Source organism: Tamandua tetradactyla, chromosome 23 (genome assembly GCF_023851605.1).
Source record: "Tamandua tetradactyla isolate mTamTet1 chromosome 23, mTamTet1.pri, whole genome shotgun sequence".
NCBI lineage: Eukaryota > Metazoa > Chordata > Mammalia > Pilosa > Myrmecophagidae > Tamandua > Tamandua tetradactyla.
Genome location: NC_135349.1, coordinates 50,234,723 through 50,258,641, shown reverse-complemented (window position 1 = coordinate 50,258,641; position 23,919 = coordinate 50,234,723). Strand labels below are relative to the sequence as shown.

General features: G+C 39.4%; 1 protein-coding gene across 2 annotated transcripts in view; it reads left to right on the top strand.

Moving 5' to 3' along the window:
* Positions 1-23,919, top strand: part of RBFOX1 (RNA binding fox-1 homolog 1) — a 2,222,576-nt gene that overhangs the window by 1,627,838 nt on the left and 570,819 nt on the right. For both annotated transcript variants that reach the window (XM_077141880.1, XM_077141879.1), the window contains exon 9: positions 7,016-7,057. In XM_077141880.1, coding sequence (XP_076997995.1) covers positions 7,016-7,057 — 42 coding nt within the window. The remainder of the gene's footprint in view (positions 1-7,015; positions 7,058-23,919) is intronic.

The following is a 23,919-nucleotide window of genomic DNA, read 5'->3' as shown; positions in this document are numbered from 1 at the left end:
CTCTAAACAATAGGAAGCTAAGTATGCAAATCTATGCATTTATAGAGCCAGAAAGCACAGTCAATTCACAGTTAGCTGTAGGGAAACACAAGCATGTAAACAGTGCCACATCAAGGAAGGGTAGTCAAAGAGCACATGCTACGGTATCAGAAGGAGCAAGCGTGGCACCAGCTGCGGAGAAGGATTTAAAATGTGCGTTATCCGTGATTTGGGGCTGGTTTCCTTCCTCCTGGGAGATTTCTACTGCCATGGTTCAAAGAGGGACTCAGGTCAGGCCATCTGAATTGTAGTTTCCTCTCCGATACATCCTAGCTTAATGACTTCAGGAACCCGCTCTACCTCTCTGTGCCTCTCCATCTGATTAACATAGCCAAGATACTGCCTATTCCTAAAGTTATGAGGATAATCCTTAGAAATTGCTTAGCATATCTTCTGGCACATGGTAAATACCTGACAAATATTAACCATTGTTACTGTGAAGTTCATTTAACTAAAAATTATTAAAATAATTATTTCGCTGTTTCCATAGGTAGCATTAAGCAAAAAACATAAGTGTTTTATAATACCAAAGTACTTTTCTCCCCAGATCCCATGTTCTCCCTTTGCTTGAGCTATGTCCCCTCCCCTGTTTGCAGTAACACCTTGGTCAGCCTATCCAATTCCTATACTCCCAGGAATGGTCAGATCAAAGGTCCCATCTCCTTCGCTGCTGATCTCTCCCTCCTCTTTGCCCCACCCAACCGGCTGGGCTGGTGCCAAGTCCTTTGGTTGCTTATGGTACCCTGTGTTTTCCCTTTCCTTCACCCTACACCATAATCTTTGTTTTATGTATATCTCTTCCCCGTCTTTGAGCTTTTTAAGGAAATGCACTCTGCATCATTTATCTCGACATCCCCTTCTGTTAGCACAGTGGTAGGCTGTTCATAGGCACTCAGGATATACATGTTGAATGTATATAATAATCATCCACTGTATTAAGGAAAGTGCTATGCTGCTAGGCTTCTCTGGTGGTTTCTTCCAAATAATTCACAAACTGGAACTTCTACTATCACAAGACAAGGAAACATGAATATCATTCATCCATTCATTTATCGTGTGTATTCTTTTCTTTTCTTTTTTTTTTTGGCTTTCTACTTTTCCCAATTCAAGTCAGTCTCTCACTAGTTTCCTCTCACGCTTGACTCTTGCACCACATTGAATTACTTGCACTTCCATAAGTTCACTGGGCTTTTTGCACACTACCCCCTCTTCTTGGAAGATTTTTTTTTTTTGCCATTCTTCCCCCAGATACATTTTAAAAACAAAACAAATTAAAACCACTTACACCTTTCTCAACTCCCCAAAATAAGGTTGGTTTCCCTCTTGTGTGCTGTCAGAACATCTTATACTTTCATCATAGCAAATGTTCTCTGTATTGTACTGTTGATTTACTCATTTTCCCCCACCTAGATGATGAACTTAGGAAATCTTCTCTACTGTTGTATTTGCAGACCCTAGGACAATGTCTGGTGTACAGAAGATGCTTGATATATATGTTCTCTGTGTGTGTGTGTGTTATTGAAAATTAAATGATGGACAAATAAATAAATAGATTCCCCACATCAGCCTGGTCTCTATAAAAAGAAAGCCAAGTAAGACTCAGTTCTTGTGTTTGCCAAGCCAGTGTGATGTGTGGGATGGAAAATCAGACTGATAATAGCTTCAGGATAAAATGGGAAGAACTGATAAGAGGGAACTCAGTGAGGAGAAGGATGAAAAAAGCTGAATCTGAGAAAGATTCTTTGGCCCTGTTGGCTAGATGAAGATAGGAGATGGGGAAAGATGAATCCCTGCTATTAAACATCTCGTTCAACCAGGAGAGCAAAGGGTCTCATGCTGAAGTTTATTGCTTCAGTTTCTAACCTTTCATAAGTGCTTACTTGGCAGCACTATGAAGTGTGGTATTTGATTCTCTGGAAGCATTTTAAAGGAGCAGTACCAGACCTTCTACTTTCCCTTTTTTTTTTCATTTAGGCCATAAAATATATTGGTTCTGTGCATTACTGTCATGGGAGAAAAAAAATATATCACATGTAAGCTTCCAAATGAAATGACATCTAGTAAAGTGTACATTTAAGATATTTTTCAAGGCTAACTCTTAAACAGTGTACAGGAGGGGTCTCTCTATAACAGAGGATAGGGTGTTACAAGTGCCTTTTTTTTTTCTGAACCTTTCCCACAATGCTTATGGGGGAAATTTTTAAGAACCTCATTACATCCAGCAATAACTTAGGGAGCCTTCAGAGCTTCATTCCATCCTGTGTGAAGTGTTGTGTGATGGCCACAATCTCAGCCGCAGCACAGACGCACAGCGGGAAGCAGCCAGCATGCCTAGCTAGCGCTCAGTCTTCAAGAGAGAAAATGAGTAGGAATCACATATTTGCCCTTCAGGACCATTAGCTGAAGAAGTGGATGTCACTGGCCACTGTGTTCCGATGTGGACATTACTTCATTGGCTCTCAAAGTGGCCAGGAACACCCACTTCCACCAAAGAGGTAATGGGAGACTTCCCATTTTATCCTGAAACTATTATAATCCATTGTATCAGGGAACAAGTGGGGCGCGATGCCGGTGACAGCCAATCCACACCCAAAAATTATGGAATTGGAGAGGAGTCCCAAAAGTAGAAGAGGGATTTTGTTACCAGAATGGGGGTGAACATTATACAAAACAAGATAAAAACAAGCCCATCCTCTATAGCAATTACTCAAAACGTTGTCTTAATTATCCCTAATTCTCATTTTCCTCAATTGTCTTCATTTGAAGGACAGCATCGCCATTTACATGACTACTGTTAAATTTGATACTCTCAGTGAAGAAGCATTTTAATATGGCTTCATTTCACAGTTTAGGTCAGTACCTACTCGTTTTGCTATCATTGTGTTTGTATCATTGAGTTTGACAAATCCTTGGAAATTTTGAAGGCAGATTTTTAAAAGTAGTAATTTTTTGTAACAATTGATTTTATTTAATTAATTATAATGAAATAAAACACTGTAATTCTGGAAGGCACTGTCATTAAAATGTTTTCTGATTATAAATTGTACTATATATAATAAAGCATAATTTGAAAATGACAGAAAAGAACTAAGAAGAAAGGACTGACTGATATCACTTAATTTTTTTTTAATCATCCAGTTTTGTTATGTTTTACATTCAGATGTATGGTCCATTTGGCGTTAATTTTTGCATCAAACATAAGGTTATTATTTTTTTTGGCATAAAGTTGTCCAAATCCTTCATCATTATTTGAGTACATTTCTTTGTTTTTTGTTTAGTCATTTGCTATTGGGATTAAAATACACATACTTTACTTTTCTGCCTATATAGAATCAATATTTTACCACTTGTACTGAAATGTAGAATTCTTACCAACATATGTACCCCTTTGCCCTCCTCTCTTTATGTTGTTTGTCTTATATATTGCATACCCATACACTGAAAAACCTTATCAAACAATTTCATAATTTTTGCTTTCAATTATCAAACACTTCAAAGAGTAAAGAGTAAAGGACTAGTCTATTAAGTTTATATGTAGCCAGATAGTTGCCATTATGTTGCTTTTCTCTCATTTTGAATATTCCAAGTTTCCCTCTGGTATTCTGTTATCTCTGTCTGAAGAATTTCCTGTAGCAATCCTTTTAAACAAGTCTGCTGGCAATGAGTTTTCTTAGTTTTCCCTCACATTTCACTTTTATTCTTAAAGGATATTTTCATTGGATTTGCAATTCTGGATTGACATTACTTTCAGCATTTAAAAAATGGTATGCCATTTTCTTTTGACCTCTGTGGTGTTAAGAAATCTGCCAAATCATTTGCATTGTGGTACCCTTATAAGTCATGCCCTTAAAATTATTTGGCTGACTGCTTTCAAGGTTTTCGGTTTCAGCTGTTTGATTACGATACATCTGGGTGTGGATTTCTTTCCTGTTTAAGGTTTGCTGATCATCTCGAATTGTGGGTTTATATGTCTTTTGCCAAAGTTTGGGAATTTTCAGCCATTATTTATTAAAATATTTTCCTAAAGTGAACTCTTTATCCTCTCTCTGTGGAATCAGTGTCATGAGTGTTAAAACTTTTGGTATTGTTCTATAGGTCCCTGAGACTTTTTTCATTTTGTTTTTCATTTTTATTCTGTCATTTAGATTGGATACTTTCTATTAATAAATATTCAAGTTTACTGTCTATTCTTTGCCATTGCTATTCTTCTCTGGAACCCATCCAGTGAGTTTTGAATGTTTTGTTTTAAAATTCAGGTTATTGTTCTTACATTTCTAAAATTTCCATTTGCTTTTTCTTTATAGCTTTCATTTCTCTGCTAGCACTATTTTTTCTTTTGCTTCCTTTTTTTTCTTCTTCTTCTTCTTTTTTTTTTTGATTATGTTTTCCCTTAATTATTGGAGCATTTTGTAAGGAACTGCTTTAAAATCTGTATTGGATAATCCCAACATTTGTGTCATCTCATTACTGTTGTCTGTTGAGTTTAAAGTTTCCTGGTTCTTCATATGCCAGGCAATTTTAGTTTATAGTCTGGATATGTTGAGTATGATGTTATAAAACTCTGGGCCTTGTTTAAATTGTGTAGAAATCGTTAGTGTTTTTGTTTTAACACACAACTAACCCAGTGACTCCGGCTGAAAGTTCCAACCACCCTTGTGTGTTTCAATGTCAGTTCTTCTGTCGAAGCCTTTGCAGCAGTAGTCAGACCTCTCCTGCCTGTGTGCCTCTCTGTGGGCAGCCTGGGACCCAGGGAGTGGCCCATCCCATTGTTCAGTTCCCAGACTCTACAGTCTCCATTTAGGATCAGACCTGCATGCGTAGCTCAAGGCTGAGTGCTGGAGCTCATAAAAACACTGCATGGGTTCACTGTAGGCTTTTGCTACTTTGCTTGAATCTAGAGCCAAGCAGCAAGAAGACAGAGAGAAAAAAGCAATGGCGTTTTGCACCAGCCCATTAGAATCATAGCTTCTCTGATCAGAGATTATTCCCCTCTTTCAGAGTGGAGGCACCAGCCACTGGTATTACCATGCTCGCTTCTGTCACCAACTCTACCGGGAGTGCTTGGGGTGGCAGTCTGAGAAAACAGTATAACACAAAAATGGGGGGATTCCCCAACTCTTTCCGAGCATTAAGGCTTCCCTTTCCTACTTTTCAAGGCCCAACTAGAGAGCATCTCATGGAATGCTCTTGATCTGTACCTGAACAGTGAAGGTTCTGGGCACCTTGAATCCAGGTGGAGGGATACTGGGCGGAGTGAGGGTAGAGAATGAGGAGGGAAATACATCCACCCAGTGGATTCTGGATTTTGTTCTTCTTCCCCAATGTACATGTTACTGTTTACTTTTCAGAGACCTCAACAGCCACTCCATGTGCTCTACCCAGGTTTTACAGCTATATTCAGTGGTTCAGACAGAGAGAAGTATACCTACTCCAACTCACCCAGATTTGGAGCTTTACCACTCACTTTGTCTTGTAACAGCTTTGTGAAGCTATCATTTGTGTGTGTGTGTGTGTGTGTGTGTGTGTGAAGCTACCATTTACATGCTGTGGAGTCACCTTCTTAAAGTGTACAAGTCAATGGGTTTTTACAGAACTGTGCCCTTTCATTTTCAATGCATTAGAATATTCCCTCCCGGTCCTTTACTCTCTTTTATCTTTTTGTCTTTTCACTCTATTTTTAACACAACATTGAAATCATAATATTTGTGCTTTTTTGAAATTTCTTTTCCTAAAACAATAAACAGTGTCTTTTGACCATTTCCCATGTCCCTAATTCTCAAAACAGTGGTTTTAATTATTGCCTGCTATGTCATAATGTCCATGAACTACAATTTATTTTTAGTTTCCCCATTATCACACACTGCGAACGTTTACAATGTTTTCTTTCATTAATACTTCTGTAGTTAATCCACATGTAAATAAGGATCTGTGTGTATCTCTGCTTATTAAGAACATATCCTTAGATGTGCAATTGGTGAGTTAAAGGGCATGGCACAGCACTGGTTTATAGATTTGGGGCTCTGGTATCCCCTAAATAAAAATTCCTGTTTCCTGTTTTTGTTTTACAGAAAGTACAAAGAAAATTTCAATACAAAATGCATAAAATATACATCAAAAGTCAGCCCCTCAACCTTCTTATCCTTTAGTAAAAGTTTTAAAGACTCGATATATACTGTCAGGTGCTAGGAGTCAGGGGTTGGTTCACTGGTTTTTCAAAAAAGTATTAGAAAATATAAAAAATAAAATGTGAAGGCAGACCTCAGCTGTAACGCAGCTCATCACTTGAGTGAAAGGCAAGTCTGCCAGACCGCTTAAGGTAGCTTGGTTATACACCCCTGTTCCCTGGTCAGTTCCCAGTTCATATCTGCTATCCCTGGCGTAATCATCAATCCTGACTCCCTTTAGCACACAGAAGTCACCCTAAAGAAGCTTCTTGGGGACCAGGCATGGTGTATGTATCACAAGTTAACCACAGTTTCTCTTTCTGTGGTTTAAGTCACGACCTTGGAGTCTTCTCTAATGCTGTGGCTATTTACCACTATCCGACTGGAACTGGACTGGGGAATGTAACATGGATGTCAATGAGCAGTCCTTGACGTTGGAGAAGACACTGTGTGATGTCCAGCGCCACGTGCCAGCCACCCTCCGTGGGTCTGAGGGAGCACCTCTTGACCTGACCTGCTAGGGCAAGGAGGAGCTTTCACTGCAGGGAAGGAGCACTCACCTCGATTGCCCCTCACACCCATTACTTTATCTCCAGCCTCCTTTAGGCCCTGGCTCATCCTGGTTGTGCTTCTAGATCACATTGAAATTCCAAGTGAAGCTTAGGTATTCAGACCTAGAGAAAAAAATAAATACATAATTAATTGATGCTGGATATGCTTTGAGCCACGTAATGAGAAGGAACTTCCCATTTTTTCATGTTGTTTCTCATACAGAACCTTCTGTTTTTTTTCTCCTTTTCTTTTCTTTGTAGATTTCAAGACAACAGATGAATTGTGAAAGAGAGCAGCTAAGGGTAGGTGTATCAGCTTGTAAAATACTTCCTTGCTCTCATTTCTGTGTGATAAGCAAAAAAAAAAACACAAAATCTTGTCTCTCCCAAGATACAGCAGGCTTCTTCTTAAGACTGGTAGAGTTGAAAATATTTATCCCAGCTAATTTAGTATTGATTGAGCTGGTAAATACAGTATATCTTCTTTTGAAGTGCCATTATAGTAGATATGGATTTTTTGATTTAGATTCAGCAATAAATACTTCTCTTCTGGAATTTGTTTGACATCATTGTACTCTTTTTATGTACAACATGAAGTCTAAGTAATAACAAAGGTCAAAAGGATGTCTAGCTGCCTTCTTAATGCGAATACCAGGTTTTTTGCTGAGTGGCTAAATGTTTTTTTTTTTTTTTTTTTTTTTTGCTGTTGACTGTGGCGGATGAACAACTAATATGTCAAGGACATTTTCTAGAAGAATTCAAGGCCTCCATAGACCTTTATAGTTTTAGTGGCATTTGTGTCTATGGAAGAAAGAGATAGAATGTTAAATCCCCTATTCTATCCTACCAGAATGAAACTCTCTCACAGTGCTCAAATATGTTGGATGTAAAAAGTGCCCCCCAGGAGGAGAGAATGGTTTGGGTACAAATGGAGCTTGGTGACATTGTTTTGTGATTGATGTCCTCCAGGCATGGGTGTGGCATTCCAAGCCAAAAAAAAAAATCATCCCATTTGCTTTCCTTTAAAAATGCATCCATGTTGTGGATGGATGCTTTTGAAAACATGGTTGATCTCTCTTTAATATCACCAATGGAAGTTGGCCATTTTTGCTGGACTCCATGGCTTGTAGTCATGTTTCCCAATTGTTTGGAAGACTGCTGCTTTAAAAACCACAACAGTGAAATTGGGGTTGGGGGACTGTTGTGTAGAAGGAGTCTAACAAGTCATAATAATTTATTAAACCAGTCTAATGTCATTTATATGTTCCGTTGTAACTTTTCAGTGCATTTATGTAACTGTGGCCTCAAGATGACAATGAATTGTAGAGTTATTTCCATTTTATAGTTGCTATTTGCATCAGGTTTCTTAAGTCTTTATGGAAAACAAACAGCAGAATCCAGTTGCCTGAAACAGAGAAAGCGAATGGAGGTTTTCCTTTTTTTATATACATATTTATTTTATGTGCTATTCCAGCATAGCCCTCTCTATTAACCTTTATTCTCTACCCACTTCACTCCTAAGTACCCCTGCCTATATTAGTTGTGACTCTTTCATGAAACAGCCTTCAAGATGTTTTAAGTTTTCCCGAGCTCTCTTATTGCTTTTTCCTCTGCAGTCTGAATTACTGGTTCATCTAGTAAATAATGTATTGCAACTTCAGATTTTCTTCCTGTTTGGATGGGGACGATGGCCAGAACTAGGTCAGAGCCAGATAAAGAAGGATGTAGACTTTTGTCTCCAAGAAGCCCTGATAAATTCCACAGAATTAAGATCATAGTGAAAACTCTCTTTCAAGTGGCACTTGCCTGGAAACTTGGGAATGCAAAAGGTAATGAAGAGCTTGTCTGCAGTCTGAGGGGGTAGCCATTCTGCATTTGGTGAAGACATTGTCAGGGGTGTGGTTTAGGAACAAGAGTGGTACACCGACTCTCAGCCCTCCCCCAGCCTCTGTTAAATGAATTCAAACAGTAAACGGGGCAATTTGTTTGGTCCAAAGCATGGCTCTAATAAGCCCATGGGAGATCCTCTCTAACATTCCACACTGGGACTTTGTTTCCTCTTGCTATGGTCCTCATTGCTTTAGCATTTTAAACTAATTTATGTTTTGAATCAACACGTAACACATCTCAATCAATAGAACACATATTTCTGTGACCCAAACCTACCTGGTACCAAAGGGAAGATCATAAAGGCTCCCCCTTCCCACTTGCCTCTCAGGTGTCCAGTTCCCTCCTGGAGAGTTCCAACGTCCTAATGGACTGGTAGGATTACGTTAAAAATTGAGATGTCTCACCTTGGAGACACCTCTGAATATTTTCTCTCTTCTCCTCCTTTTCCATTCTCTGTCTGTTGTTCTCTCTTTCTCTCCCTCCCTTCCTACCTCTCTTGCATGTGCACTCATCCTTCTTGCAAAGAAAGCCTTCTTCATTAAGGCAATTGTCAGGCACTCACGGTTTTCTTTTCTTAAGGTTTCTGATGGAAATTTGGATCTGAAATGCTAATTCCTGCCCATCTCAATGAAAGGATATTTCCTTAATCTCATTTTTCTTTCTTAGAAAGTGGGGGAGAGAGAGAGAGAGAGAGAGAGCAAGAAAAGGATATCTGCTTAGTTACTGACATTATTTAAGGGTGTCTGCCTGCCAGCCACACTTTTAAAATCCATTTTAAATACAGCAGTCATCAGACATTTCTAGCTTTGCTATTCAGGATGATTGGACCTTGGCCGTGTTGTCAAGTTCAAATTCCCTCATTAGTACATTTTGTTATATTGTCAGAATTCGGGGGTACAAGTGGGTAGTCATAAAATTTGTTCCTTTTCCCTGCCCTCCTGGAAACTGCAGATAGTGTAAAAAGAGACAGCTGCCCTCTCTATTTTGTCCATACTGTGTGGAGATCGGCATATCCCAGGCCCTCTCCTGCTCCTCTTGCTTTTTCTCAGAAATCCTAAATTAATCTTTCCAAAACAGACTCTGTGAAGTACTTGTATGGCAATATATTAAGTGATTTTTAAAAAGATTCTGTGATTAATTTTGAGACTTAGAGAATCCAAGTCAAACATTTTCTTTTAACTGCAAGTTTCTCAGAGCATTTAATGTGCAAAAGTGAAATGCAGAGAGATGGATATCATATACAACTTTTTGCAAACTCACCTGATCAAAGAACAAATTTGATTGAAGCTCAAATGCTAAGAAACATTTCTGAAAATTACATGAGTTTTGTCAATTGGGATGCTATTGGCTCTAACTTAGAGAAATGCCAACTAAGAGTCATTTAAAATATTAAACAATAAGCATTATATTTATCACTTCCCAGTTCTGGGTTGCAGGGTTGTGTTTGAAATCTTTGTGCTCCTCGAGGCCTTTGCTTCTTCCAAGATGGCTGTCTTGCTTCCAGCATCACTTCCTCACATGACAGCCTTCTCAGGCACGATGTAATGGGCAGGCATCTTCTTTATAGCTCTAGGATTTTACTGAAGAAAATCATTCCCAAAGCCTTGTGGACGTCAACACAGATGATTTCTCTGCCAACTTCTTATCTCCCAGAGCACGTTTCTTTATCTTAACCTTTTTTTTTTACCCAGCTTGGTGCTCCCTTTGTGTTCGCCTCATTATCTCTGGAACTTACCTGGATGCTTTCTTTACTAGTTTCACCTCAGCATTAGGTAGAGAGAGCAGGCTTGAGGCTCCTCACCCCAAAACTCAGCTCAGGCCCAGAGACACCATCTGTGAGCTTCCAAACTCCACCCTGCCCAAGAGAAGGACATCAGCCAGTTATTCCCAACTGGTATACACCCTGCTCATAAGACTACTGGGATTGATCATGTTGCTGACTATAGAACAGCAAGATCTTGTCCATGTTTTCCATGAGCTCTCTGAGCATATTGGGACCATTGTTAGAATGGCTTGAATTCCCTAGGTCTTGTCCTCCTTGTCAGTGGTTTCCAATGCTTTAATTATCTCCTTTGCCTGGGCCATCACCTCTTGTTATCTTTATATGGTTCGTAATCTTTTGTTGAAACATAAACCTGGGTATTTTGATATTTTAAGGTGTTATCACTGTAATTCAGGCTCTGAAGTGTCTGTTCCTTAGCTTGAATCCAGCTACTGTTATGACAGAGCTTTCCTTGAATACCAGAAGCTAACACAAAATAATAATGAGAATAAATACATAAGGAAAAAGAAGACCTTTGCAGTTTTTGTAGATTGAACCTGTGCAAGGACGTATCCATACAATGAGTGTGGAGGATAGCTCAAGGCTAAAGCTTAGGCATCTCCTTGACCCTTTCAGCACATACACCTTGCCTTGTCTTGGGCATCCCTGTGGCCCTAGAAATTCCTTCATTTACAAAGATAGGCATGTCACCTCTTCCCTAGGAAACAATTTCCTGGCCATCCCAGGCACTGCACTGTTTGTCCTTCAGCCTGTAATCCCTTGCCCCAGGCAGCCACTTCACAGCTCTCCCACAGCCCTTCTCCAGGAGAGTTCCATGTGTTGTCTTCTAGCAAGTTTTGGGGTGGTGATTCCTTCAGGCCACAATCAGACATACATGCTCCCAGTTGCTCCCTCCACTCAGGGTCAGGGAGTGGGGGAGGGGCCAGGCAGGGAACCCTGAATTCCTACCATTTTTTTTTAATTCATTTTTTTTTAATGAAACATAACCACATACAAACACAAACATTCTTACCATATGACCATTCCATTCTTGTTATATAATCAGCAACTCACAATGTCATCACATAGTTGTATATTCATCATCATGATCATTTCTTAGAACGTTTGCATCAATTCAGAAAGAGGAATAAAAAGAAAACAGAAAAAAAATCATCATACCATAGCCCTTACCCTTCCCTTTCATTGATGACTAGCATTTCAATCTACTAAATTTATTTTAACATTTGTTCCCCCTATTAGTTATTTATTTCTAATCCATATGTTTTACTCGTCTGTTGATAAGATAGATAAAAGGAGCATCAGACACAAGGTTTTCACAGTCACACAGTCACATTGCAAAAGCCATATCATTATACAATCATCTTTAAGAAACATGACTACTGGAACACAGCTCTACATTTTCAGGCAGTTCCCTTCAGCCTCTCCATTATACCTTAACTAAAAAGGTGATATCTATTTAATGCATAAGAATAACCTCCAGGATAACCTCTTGGCTGTTTGGAATCTCTCAGCTACTGATACTTTTTTTTGTCTCATTTCTCTCTCCCCTTTTTTGGTCGAGAATGTTTTTCAATCCCTTGATGCTGAGTCCCAGCTCATTTTAGGATTTCTGTCCCACATTGCCAGGAAGGTCCACACCACTGGGAGTCATGTCCCACATAGAGAGGGGAAGGGCAGTGAGTTTGTTTGTCGTGTTGGCTGAGAGAGAGAGGCCACATTTGAGCCTCAGAAGAGGATCTCTTGGGGGTGATTCTTAGGTCTAATTTTAAGTAGGCTTGACCTATCCTTTACAGGGTTAAGTTTTATATGAACAAACCCCAAGATTGAGGGCTCAGCCTATTGCTTTGGTTGTCCCCACTGCCTGTGAGAATATCAAGAATTCTCCACTTGGAGAAGTTTGATTTTCCCCCTTTCTCACCATTCCCCCAAGGGGACTTTGCAAATACATTTTTATTCATGGTTCAAATCACTCTGGGATTTTTTTGAGCATCACTCTGGACAAACCTACAAAATCTCATGTCCTACTCATGGTTCCAAGTACTATGGTGTTCAATTAAGCTGTCCACATAAGTTATATTAGGAAATGCACTAGTCAAAATATAAATTTTTTATCAAATAAACATTTTTTCCTTTAGTCTCACACATAAATTAATGTTTTAAAATATTAATTACCATCTATTTTCAACATCCTGCAGTGTTGACATTCCTTTGTTCTTCCTCATGCAAAAACATTTTAAAATTTGTACATTTAGTCATTATCATTATACACTCTAGGCATTCCTAGATTATACCATCTCAGTCCTTATCGTCTATTGGTCCTTCTGATTTCATTTCTGCCCCCAGGCCTCCTTTCTCTAACATTCTCACATTCAGCTTCATTCAGTCTTCTAACATTATTGTATTACAGTAGGTAGTATTGTGCTATCCGTTTCTGAATTTTTACAATCAGTCCTGTTGCACAATCTGTATCCCTTCAGCTCCAATTACTCAATATCTACCCTATTTCTATTCCTGATGGTCTCTGTTACCAACTGAAATTCTCCAAGTTCATTCACTAATGTCAGTTCATATCAGTGAGACCTTACGGTATTTATCCTTTTGTCTCTGGCTAATCTCACTCAGCATAATGTCCTTAAGGTCCATACATGTTGTTACATACTTCATAACTTTATTCTGTCTTTCAGCTGCATAATGTTCCATCATATGTATATACCACAGTTTGTTTAGCCACCCGTCTGTTGAGGATGATGTTAGCTGTGGGTTTTTCATATATTCCCTTCTTTTCCTATCCTTTGAAGTGTTTTCAACAAGAAAGGATGTTGAATTTTGTCAAAGCCTTTTCTGCATCAATCGAGATGATCACCTGGTTTTTCTGCTTTGATTTGTTGATATGGTGTATTACATTAATTGATTTTCTTATGTTGAACCATCCTTGCCTACCTGGGATGAATCCTACTTGGTCATGGTATATAATTCTTTTAACGTGCTGCTGGATTCGATTTTCAGGAACTTTGTTGAGGACTTTTGTATCTATATTCATTAGAGAGATTGGTCTGTAATTTTATTTTCTTGTAATATCTTTGTCTGGCTTTGATATGAGGGTGATGTTGGCTTCATAGAATGAGTTAGGTAACTTTCCTTCCTCTTCAATTTTTTGAAGTGTTTGAGCAGGATTTGTACTAATTCTTTCTGGAATGTTTGGTAGAACTCACATGTGAGCCATCTGGTCCTGGGCTTTTCTTTTTGGGGAGATTCTTAATGACTGACTCAATTTCTTTACTTGTGATTGGTTTGTTGAGGTTGTATTTCTTCTCAAGTCAATGTTGGTTGTTCATGCCTTTCTAGGATGTTGTCCATTTCATCTACATTGTCAATTTATTAATATAAAGTTGTTCATAGTATCCTCTCATTACTTCCTTTATTTCTGCAGGATCAGTGGTTGTGTCTCCTCTTCCATTTCTAATTTTATTTATTTGCATCCTCTCTCTTCTTTTTGTCAACCTCGCTGAGGGTCCATTAATCTTATTGATTTTCTCATAGAATCAACTTTCTGTTTTGTTGATTTTCTTGATTGTTTTCATGTTCTCAATTTCATTTATTTCTGCTCTAATCTTCATTTTTTCTTTCCTTTTGTTTGTGTTGGGGTTAGTTTCCTCTTCTTTCTCTAGTTCTTCCAAGTGGACAGTTAATTCCTTGATTTTTGCTCTTTCTTTCTTTCTTTTTTTTTTGATATAGGCATTTTGGGCAATAAATTTCCCCCTTAGCACTGCCTGTGCTGCATCCCATAATTTTTGTTATGTTGTGTTTTCATTTTCATTTGCCTCAAGATATTTACTGATTTCTCATGTAATTTCTTCATTGACCACTGGTTGTTTAAGAGTGTGTTGTTGAGCCTCCATGTATTTGTGAATTTTTGGCACTCTGCCTATTATTGATTTCTAACTTCATTCCTATATGATCTGAGAAAGTGTTTTTCAAAATATCTTTTTAAATTTATTAAGACTTGCTTTGTGACCCAGGATATCGTCTATCCTTGAGAATGATCTATGAGCACTTGAGAAAAAGGTGTATCCTGCTGTTGTGAGGTGTAATGTTCTATAAATGTTTGTTAAGTCTAGCTCATTTATTGTATTATTCAAATTCTGTTTATTTATTGATCCTCTATCTAGATGTTCTGTTCATTGATGAGAGTGGGGAATTGATGTCTCACCTATTATGGTGGATGTGCCTATTTCTCTTTGCAGTGTTTGCCTCATGTATTTTGGAGCATTCTGGCTGGGTGTTTTCAGTGTTTACCTCATGTATTTTGAAGCATTCTGGCTAGGAGGATAAGTATTTATGATTGTTATGTCTTCTTGTTGAGTTGTTCCTTTTATTAATATATAGTGTCCTTCTTTGTTTCTTTTAACTGTTTTACATTTGAAGTCTAATTTATTGGATTTTTAGTTTAGCTACCTCTGCTCTTTCTGATTGTTATTTGCATAATATATCTTTTCCCAACCTTTCACTTTCAACCTATGTTTATTCTTAGATCTAAGATGCATTTCCTATAGATGGGTCCTGTTTTTGAATCCACTCTGCCAGTCTATGTCTTTTGACTGGGGAGTTTAATTCATTAACATTTAGAGTCATTACTGTATGGGCAATGCTTTCTGCTAACATTTTGCCTTTTGGATTTTATATGTCATATCTAATTTTTCTTCTTTTTACCTTTTTACTGATGGTCTTCCTTTCTACATTCTTCTCCACACCTCTCTCTCCTGTCTTTTCCTATCTGTCGCTAGTGCTCCCTTTAGTATTTCTTGCAGAGCTGGTCTCTTGGTCACAAATTCTCCCAGTGATTTTTTTTGTCTGAAAATGTTTTAATTTCCCCATCATTTTTGAAGGAAAATTTTGCTGGATGTAGAATTCTTGATAGGCAGTTTCTCTCTTTTAGCAACTTAAATATATCATCCCACTGTCTTCTTGCCTCCATGGTTTCTGCTGAGAAATATAAGCATAGTCTTATTGGGCTTCCCTTGTATGTGATGGATTGCTTTTCTCTTGCTGCTTTCAAGATTCTCTCTTTCTCTTTGACATCTAACATTCTGATTAGTAAGTGTCTTGGAGTACATCTATTTGGATCTATTCTGTTTGGGGTATGCTGCAGTTCTTGGATCTGTAATTTTAAGTCTTTCATAAGAGTGGGGAAATTTTCAGTGATAATTTCCTCCATTAGTTTTTCTCCTCCTTTTCCCTTCTCTTCTTCTTCTGGGACACCCACAAAATGTATATTCCCGTGCTTCTTGTTTTCTTTCAATTCCCTGAATCCGTGTTCATATTTTTCCATTCTTTTCCCTATATTGTCTTTTGCTTGTCGAATTTCAGATGTCCCATCCTCCAGTTCACTAATCCTATCTTCTGCCTCTTGAAATCTAACATTGTAGGTTTCCATTGTTTTTTACATCTCTTCTACTGTGACTTCCATTTCTATAAGTTCTGTGATTTGTTTTTTTTAGGCTTTCTATTTCTTCTTTTTGTTCATTCCTTGCCTTCTTTATATCCTCCCTCAATTCATTGATTTAATTTTTGATGAGGTTTTCCATGTCTGTTTGAACATTCTGAATTAATTGTTCCAACTACTGTACCTCATTTGAATTGTTGCTTTGTTCCTTTGACTGGGCCATATCTTCAATTTTCCTAGTATGATTCATTATTTTTTTGCTGGCATCTAGGCATTTAACTACCTTAATTAGTTTATTCTGGAGATTGTTTTCACTTTTGTTACTTAGGATTCTCTTGCTGGATGACTTTGTTGTCTATCTGTTCTTTGACATTCAGTTCAGCTTATTCTAGTCCTCTAGCTTAGGTTTTAACAGATCTGAATTTTTCAGTTCTTGTTTATTTTTGTTTCTTGCCCTGTATGTATGGTGCCTCCTACCCCCCACCCCTTAGGAGGGTCTTCTTAGATATTATAGACCCCAGCCAGATTTTCCCAGACCAGACTGGCCTCCTATCAGGAGGAAAGTCACCTGTTGTCAGTTTTCCCTGAGGGTGAGACCCAGCAGGTTGAAAGGCTTGCCTATGAAACCTCTGGACTCTGCATTTTTTCTATTCTGCTCAGTGCTTGTCTGCCTGCGGGCCCCACAGCATAAGGTGATGTGGTTCCTTTAACTTCAGCAGCCCCTCCCTGCTGGTGGTGTGGTGGAGACAGGGGAGACTGAGGAGAGCTTGTAGGCTGGCTTTAATCACTGCACTTTTCCAGACCCTGGGGTCTGATTCCACCTGAACTGGGTCCCACCCTTCTCCCGGGGAAGGTACAGTCTCCAGACAAACACTCAAACAAGCTCAATTCTGCCCATGCCTGGGGCAGTGGAGCCTGAGAAGCCCTGCAGCTGTATCTAAGGAGTAGTCCAGCCATAGAAACACAGCCATAAAAAAGAAAAAGAAAAATCCTTTTCAGAGCAGGACCCCTGTTCCTCTGGCTTGCCAATCAAGAGCTTAGGTTGGTACATTGCTCTGTGTATCTCCAGGTCCTAAGTGCCCCCTCCTTTCCTTCAGGGCCCATACCATTTCAGATCAAAGAAAACTTCTGATTTTTTTTTCTTCTTTTTCTGTCAGCCCTGACCCCTCTGCACTGGGGCTAAAAACAGCGACCTCTGCTTTTACTCCAGGCTCAGCTAAGCTGGGGGCCTATTTTTAGTTGTCAGAATTTGTTAATTAATCCCACAGTTGGAGCTTGGTTGTGCTCAGCCCCTGCTGCTGGTAAACTCTCTTTTTTCCTGTGGGAAGCAGCCTGTGGGGGAGGGGCGCTGGTGCCACAGCCTGGGGGACTCACAATTCTGGGGGGGCTCGCAGCCAGTCCAGCTTGTCTAGACTGGGGTACACTGTGTGTCCGGTCGCTGATGTTCCCCCAGCAGTTGTTCTGTCCTGTTCCTGGCTATTTACTAGCTGCTCTGGAGGACGAACTAAGTCCCACACCTCACTAAGCTGCCATCTTGGCTCTCTCCTCCAGTCTTATATTCCTACCATTTTTAAGTAGCCTTTTTTTTTAATTTGGTGCTCATCCTATTACTGAAATTCTTTAACTATTTTATGGGGCTTTGGGAAAGCTGGTTCTGGCTGGTTGTCCGGAGCTTCTGTGGGAAGATGGAGCTCTGAAGCATCTCACTCACCACCTTGATCTCTTTCTTTCTCATGTTTTGTCTTATTCCTCCTTGTGGGCCTGCTCTGGATTTCTCTGCCTTTTGAAAAAGGCTCTCTCTAACTTTTTATGATGTGGCAGTTCCAGTCCCTAAGATTTGTGGTGCATCAATTCCCCCAAGCATAGGGAATAACTGTCAAACATCCTGATGTGAATTCCTGGAAAAGAGTCTAATAGGTCCAGCCTGAATCAGCTGTTTGCTTTGGTCCAATGCACTGTGTCCAGGTAGGCAGTAGAAACCTAGTTGTAGGCTTTTGCAACAGTAAATATCCCCAAAGGAGTCTGCTACACCCTCCAAACCTGGGGACCAAAGCTGAGCAAAGGATCCTAAATTTGGTTTTCTATGCCCAACGTCTAGCTCAGTATTTCCTCAAGCCTAGGACACCTACCCATGTGCTACTCATAGGTTTCAGATGGGGAACATCAAGTCACAGAGAGCTGGTGAGGCACTTAGAGAATTAGTTATTCCCTTTTCAGTTCTCTTTATGTCAGTGAGAAAAGCACCACATACTGGGCAGGATAGGAAAAATGCAGAGTCCAGAGGCTTCATAGGAAAGCTTAAACCAGAATATCTATAAGTCTCTAGCACTTTCTAAGCTCTCTTTTCGAGGAAAACGAAGTATGCCTCAGGCTTAGAGCCTGTAGCCGCCAAAACATCTATCTAGACTTTAAAAGCAAGGTTTGCAAAAATACAGAAGTTAAGAACAGAGTCATAGAAATAAAATTTCTTTAAAAACTGAAAAAAAAAAAAACTGAGATGAAATCTAGATTGCTACTTAGCACCATGCAATTTTGTGCATATTACTTGAATCTTCTGTGTCAAAAACAAACAATAAACAAAAGCTTCTGTGCTTCAAATTTCTTATCCGTGTAATGGAGGTAATTGCACTCATTTCATAAGCTGAATGTGTGTGTGTGTGTGTGTGTGTGTATGTGTATGTGTATATATATGTGTGTGTGTGTGTGTGTGTGTGCTCAGGTACACCAAGATTAAAATACTTTGTGCATCTAAGGTACATAAAACAATGTCGGGTAGACCAGATTAAGTCCTGAAACCTAGAGGGCCCAGCCTCTCCAGAACATTAGCTAGTTCCATCTCCCTACCCCATATTATTGACAGCCCCTTCCAACATGAAAACTTAGACTGGCCGTAGCCTAAATATCCCTAAAGAGTGGAATAGAAAGATCAAAGGTGGTGGTGGAGTTATACAGAGAAGATAGGATTTAACAAATGAATATGATTATTGAATCATTACATTGATATCTCTTTTAGTCTAGAGCAGCTAGAATTAGAAACCTAAAATTGTGGAATTGTAGCCCATGTCAAATTCTGAAATCTGTTCTACAGCTAACTGGGGTGCTGTGTTTTGAAATTTAATGCTTTTTTGTATATATGTTATTTTTCACAAAAAAAGAAAAAAAAATACATTATGATGATTTAAAAAAATGTATTCCTTCTAGCCTCCTACATTCTGGAGCAGCTAGAAGGAAAAATCTGAGAGCAGCGTTATGGTAGCCCATGACAAACTGTGGGATCTGCCCTGTAACTACTTGTTGAAGAGTGCTTTGAAAACTATTGCATTTTTCTTTCTTTGCTTTGTATGTATGTTATATCACACAGTAAAAAAAGTTAAAAATAAACCACAACAACAAACAACAAAAATAATAAAGGACTTGCCTAACTCCAAAAAAAAAAAAAAAAAAGCAAAACAAAACAGTGTCAGGTATAGAAAAGATTCTTAAGAATTATTAGATATTAATAGTCTTTTCCATTGACTTTAAGTTATGGCTACCAATAGCCATTTACCATTTATAGTGATAACACAAAGTTTCCTTGGCAAATGCATTTACTTAGATTAAAAATGAGTTGCTTTAAAGATAAATATTAACTACATAATGTTACCCATTGCTCGCAGTTATGACAAAAACTGCAACTCTGGAATGCAACTGGAGTTTTAGAAGCACTGAAATTACGGTGCCAGCCTCCTGAAAGATGGTGTAGAGCAAATCTGCATCATCAATATTTAATTTGCCAGGTAGAAGCAAGTTCCTCATTTCTGCTAGATGCAAGAGTGATGTGGAGTGCAGAATGCAAATTGCTAATGATCATCTTGGCTTAAACATTGCCTTCATCTGAGCATCACAAATGAAACTTGCAGGCTGCCTTGGAAGTGAGATATCTGAATCAGAGCTATCATTTTGCTGACATCCCTCTTCACCCCTGTCCCCAACTTTCTAAAGTCCAACCCTCTCTCAATGGCTCTTTGGATAGCAGAAGGGAAACATAAGCCCCCTACTCTTTGGTAAGACCTCATGAGATTCATGTTTTCTTGACTAGAGTTCAGTGTTATTTTAGGTGTGTCAGCTGCCATTCAGTAAACTTACTTAAGACATGGTTATTGAGTATGAACTCAATGCCAATCACAGTGCTAGGTAATGGACATAGAATGATGGACCCAAGCCTGTAGTTCTTTCCCTCCTGCACTTTACAGGCCAGTGGAGAAGGAAGACATTAGTCAAATAATCACAACCAAACAATGTGCACATGAAATTTGGAAAACTCCAGAAATGAGAACTTCTGGGACAGAGGAGATGATGGAAGAAACATACTTAATTGACCTTCACTTACCCAACTCCCCAGTTTAATGTCTTCTGTCCAGTCCACTTATAAGGCCTTGAGTGTGGTCCCTGGCATCCCGTGAAGCAACCGTTTCTCTTACTACCTTGCCTTTCTCCCCAACCATTTGAGGTGTCTGCTTGCCAAGAGCTTGTTATGTTTGTTCCCAGACCTGTTTCTGCCAAGCTGTACTTGTTATTGTAATTACATTATTTAGCAGAATAATATGTAAACTGATGAAAAATGAGTGCAGGAAGAAAAAGAGTTGTTTCTATGAAAACCAAGTTAAATGCTTTGGAAACATTGCTTGAGAGTGAGACTGAAAAAAATTATTTTGATTAGCTGTAGGCGAGAGTGCCATAAAATATTAGTGGCAGAATAACCCCTCAGGAATCTGGAAGGATTCTGCAGTCAAAATATTTTGGATGTATCTTGAAATTCTCACTCCACTTTAAACAAAATCAGAGCTAATACTATAGGCCGGGGATTGGCCAACTTTTTCTGTGAAGGGGCAGATTGTGACTATTTTAGGCCTCCTGGGCCATCTGGTCTTTGTTGCAGCCACTCAACCCTGCTGTTGTAGCTGGGAAACCGCCGAAGGCGACATGGAAGCAAACGGGAGAGGCTCGGTCCCAAAAATACGTTCTTCACAAAAGCCTGGGCAGGCCAGATTTGGCCCACAGGATGTAGATGGCCAACGCTCACCTTAGACTATGAAATGTGGGTGAAGTTCATGTTAGAAGGAAAGATGATGTGGGATGCAAGCAGGGACAGCTCACAAAGGAAGGGCCCTGCCCTCACATCAAGAGATCAACAAATTAATGCCCATTAATATCCTTCACATGACAACCAAAGGGTTTTGATATTTCTATATCATTTCTAAAGTGTTTCCATGCTTTAAAAGACTTCCCCTTAACTACCTTCTCCCATCCAAAGACAAGATAGCTTCTAAACCACACGTAGTTGATGCAAAAAGTTAAAGTATGAAATAAAATCATGTGTACTTTTGTATTTCAACCATAATGACCTGAGCCCCATCAGTCTAGGGTGGAAGAAGAAATTTATCTTTTTGGGGGGGAATCCCTCAGCAAGTGTTTTCTGGGACTCCCCCAGGGAAGGCTTCTTTTTGTCTCATACTCATCCTAGGGCTTGCTCGCCCCCAGCTGTTGTTCAGAGGCTCAGCAGCACTCCCTTTTCTCGAGAAAATAGTCTGGTAAAAGTCTAGTCACTTGCTTTTCATGAACCAGTTCTCTGGAAGCATGGACAGTCCTCTGCCTTACATCCTAAAAGTTCAGGTAAAGCCAGGCTTTAATGATTAAGAAAGCTTTAATGGATGCTCAGGGGTAACAGAAATCCAGTGTGAGTGGTGACTCCAAGGAGACCCTGCGCGAAGGGGACAGGCCTTAGACCCCACCCTTCTAAGTCCCCTGCCCTTCTCTACATTTATGATTGCGTGTGTTTCTGCCCAAGAATAAATAATAATAAAACTAATAATAAATTATTAAACTGCTGGGTGATTGTTTTAATTTTGTATAACAGATTATTTCATCTTGGTGATTCTTCCAAATGAAAGGAGCTTGCCCCTCAGTAATTGAGTTTCAACTTCTAGAAAATCTTCAGAAAACTCAGACCATCAGAAAATCTCCAAAGGCAGCTTTCTTACTAAAATAAGACATTTGTAAATACATTTTAAAACACTAAATACAATGTTGTCTTCATAAGACCTCGCACTCCACACTCTTCTTTCAAATATCATGGGCTCCCTGATTTTTCAAGAACATGATGTGATGAGCAGAAGGAGAATGGATTAAGAAATCATCCAATTAGTTGCAGATTTAAATTTTCCTAACTTCATTGCGAGATACAGTTAAAGAAATGTTTATTTCTTTAATAGCTATATCCTACTTTTTTTTATGCTGAATCCCATCACTCACATACGTGTGGATTAATCTGTCCTTTTGTGAATCTCTCCAGGCATTTCAACACTTTCTTTGGGGAAGACTCCAAATAATCACCTTTAGGAGACTTGGCCTGATATTCATTCTCCCTTTCCCTTGTTTTAATTTTAGCCCATTATCCCTAGTCATCCTTCCTTTTTGCAGGGCAAATCTGTCCCATTTCTTGTTTTATCATTAAATCGGTATTCAACTGCTCCAAGCAAAATCACTAATAATGCTGACATTTCAATTTGTCATCACTGCTTCTCATTTCTATGATGGGTGTCTCAGCAAGGACTTGTCTTCCTGTTTTGTTCCTCTGAGTTCTAAATACCATTCCGGAGCGAGTAGGGGATAGGGACGGAAGCCAACATCTAGGGCATCTGAAGCTTCTTCAACATGGGGGTAGAAGGCAGGAAAAAGAGCACTGGGACAGCAAGGACATCTACCAGTTTTTTGTTTGTTTGCTTGCATGGGCAGGCACTGGGAATCGAATCCCGGTCCCTGGCATGGCAGGCGAGAACTCTGCCTGCTGAGCCACCGTGACCCGCCCCATCTACCATTTTTTAATGGCCTGGGAGGACCCTTATTTAAGCTGAGCTTGAGTGTAGGTAATTAGCAGGTGTGGTAGATGCATGCTTGTTAGTTGTTGGAGGCCAGGAAACCTTCCTCCCTTTCAGGAAGCCATTGTCCTCTTGGGGTTAATTCTCCTCTTTCCTGTGCAGTCTTGGAGGGATCATAAATCAAAGCACCTCCTGCTAGCCAAGGGTTGTAGATATAGACAAGGAAAACCAATTGGAATCACTTTCCTGAGACTTTGGATTTTGAGTGTAGTGATGCAAAATAGGGGCAAAAAAAAAAAGGAACATAAAAATACTGGAGTTGATCCATTCCAGTAGTGGCTCTTAAGACTACAGGAATTGTTCTGAAACATAGACACCTCTGTGCCACGCTGATTCCTCTCTTTATTTTCCACCCTGGTTATCCATCCATCCCTTAAGCCACCTCATATCTTTTGTGATCTTCTTCCTTTCTGCTGAAGTTGGAGATCATTCCTTTGACCTGTGAGCAAAGAAACCTCAGTGATACATTGGGGAATATGTTGAGCTTAGAGAATTGCAGAGCCAAGAGTTTGGCTAAAGGTTTGCTAAACATCAACTTTTGCATCATTTCCAGCAATAGTTTTGTAGACCGACACTGCCTCTTACTTATTGAAAGGTCAGGGGAAGGGAACTATTGGGTTGTGCTACTCACAGGTCCAGCTGTTTCATCCACATTTGCTCATTTCCTTGGGTGAACTGTGAGTCATCGTGAGTCTGAGGGACTTGGGGAGAGAGTTCTGTATTTCTGGGTAATTGGAGTCCTTTCCTTCCCGGCAAAGTAAGATATCATCCCTTGCCGTCATATGGGATGATGGAGATCCCTGCAGAGAAAGGAGGGACTATACTTTGTCATCACACATCTCATGGGTAATGCTTCTCAGAGTTCCCTTCAAAGGCCACCTGCATGAGTGGTTACAAAAAGTCCATTTTCTTGGCTCCACCCTAGACATATTGAATCAAATATCTTCAGATGGACCCTAGGGAGAATCTATCTTTAACCTTTCCCAGGTGGCTTGTTAGAGAATGAGAATTGTGAATAGTAGTTTTCAAACCTAGCTGGTAAAACTTTCGGATGTCCTAACCTCACCCTGGGAGATACCATATTATCATGTCTTATGAGGGATATGACTGCTAAAATGGAACAAAACAAAAC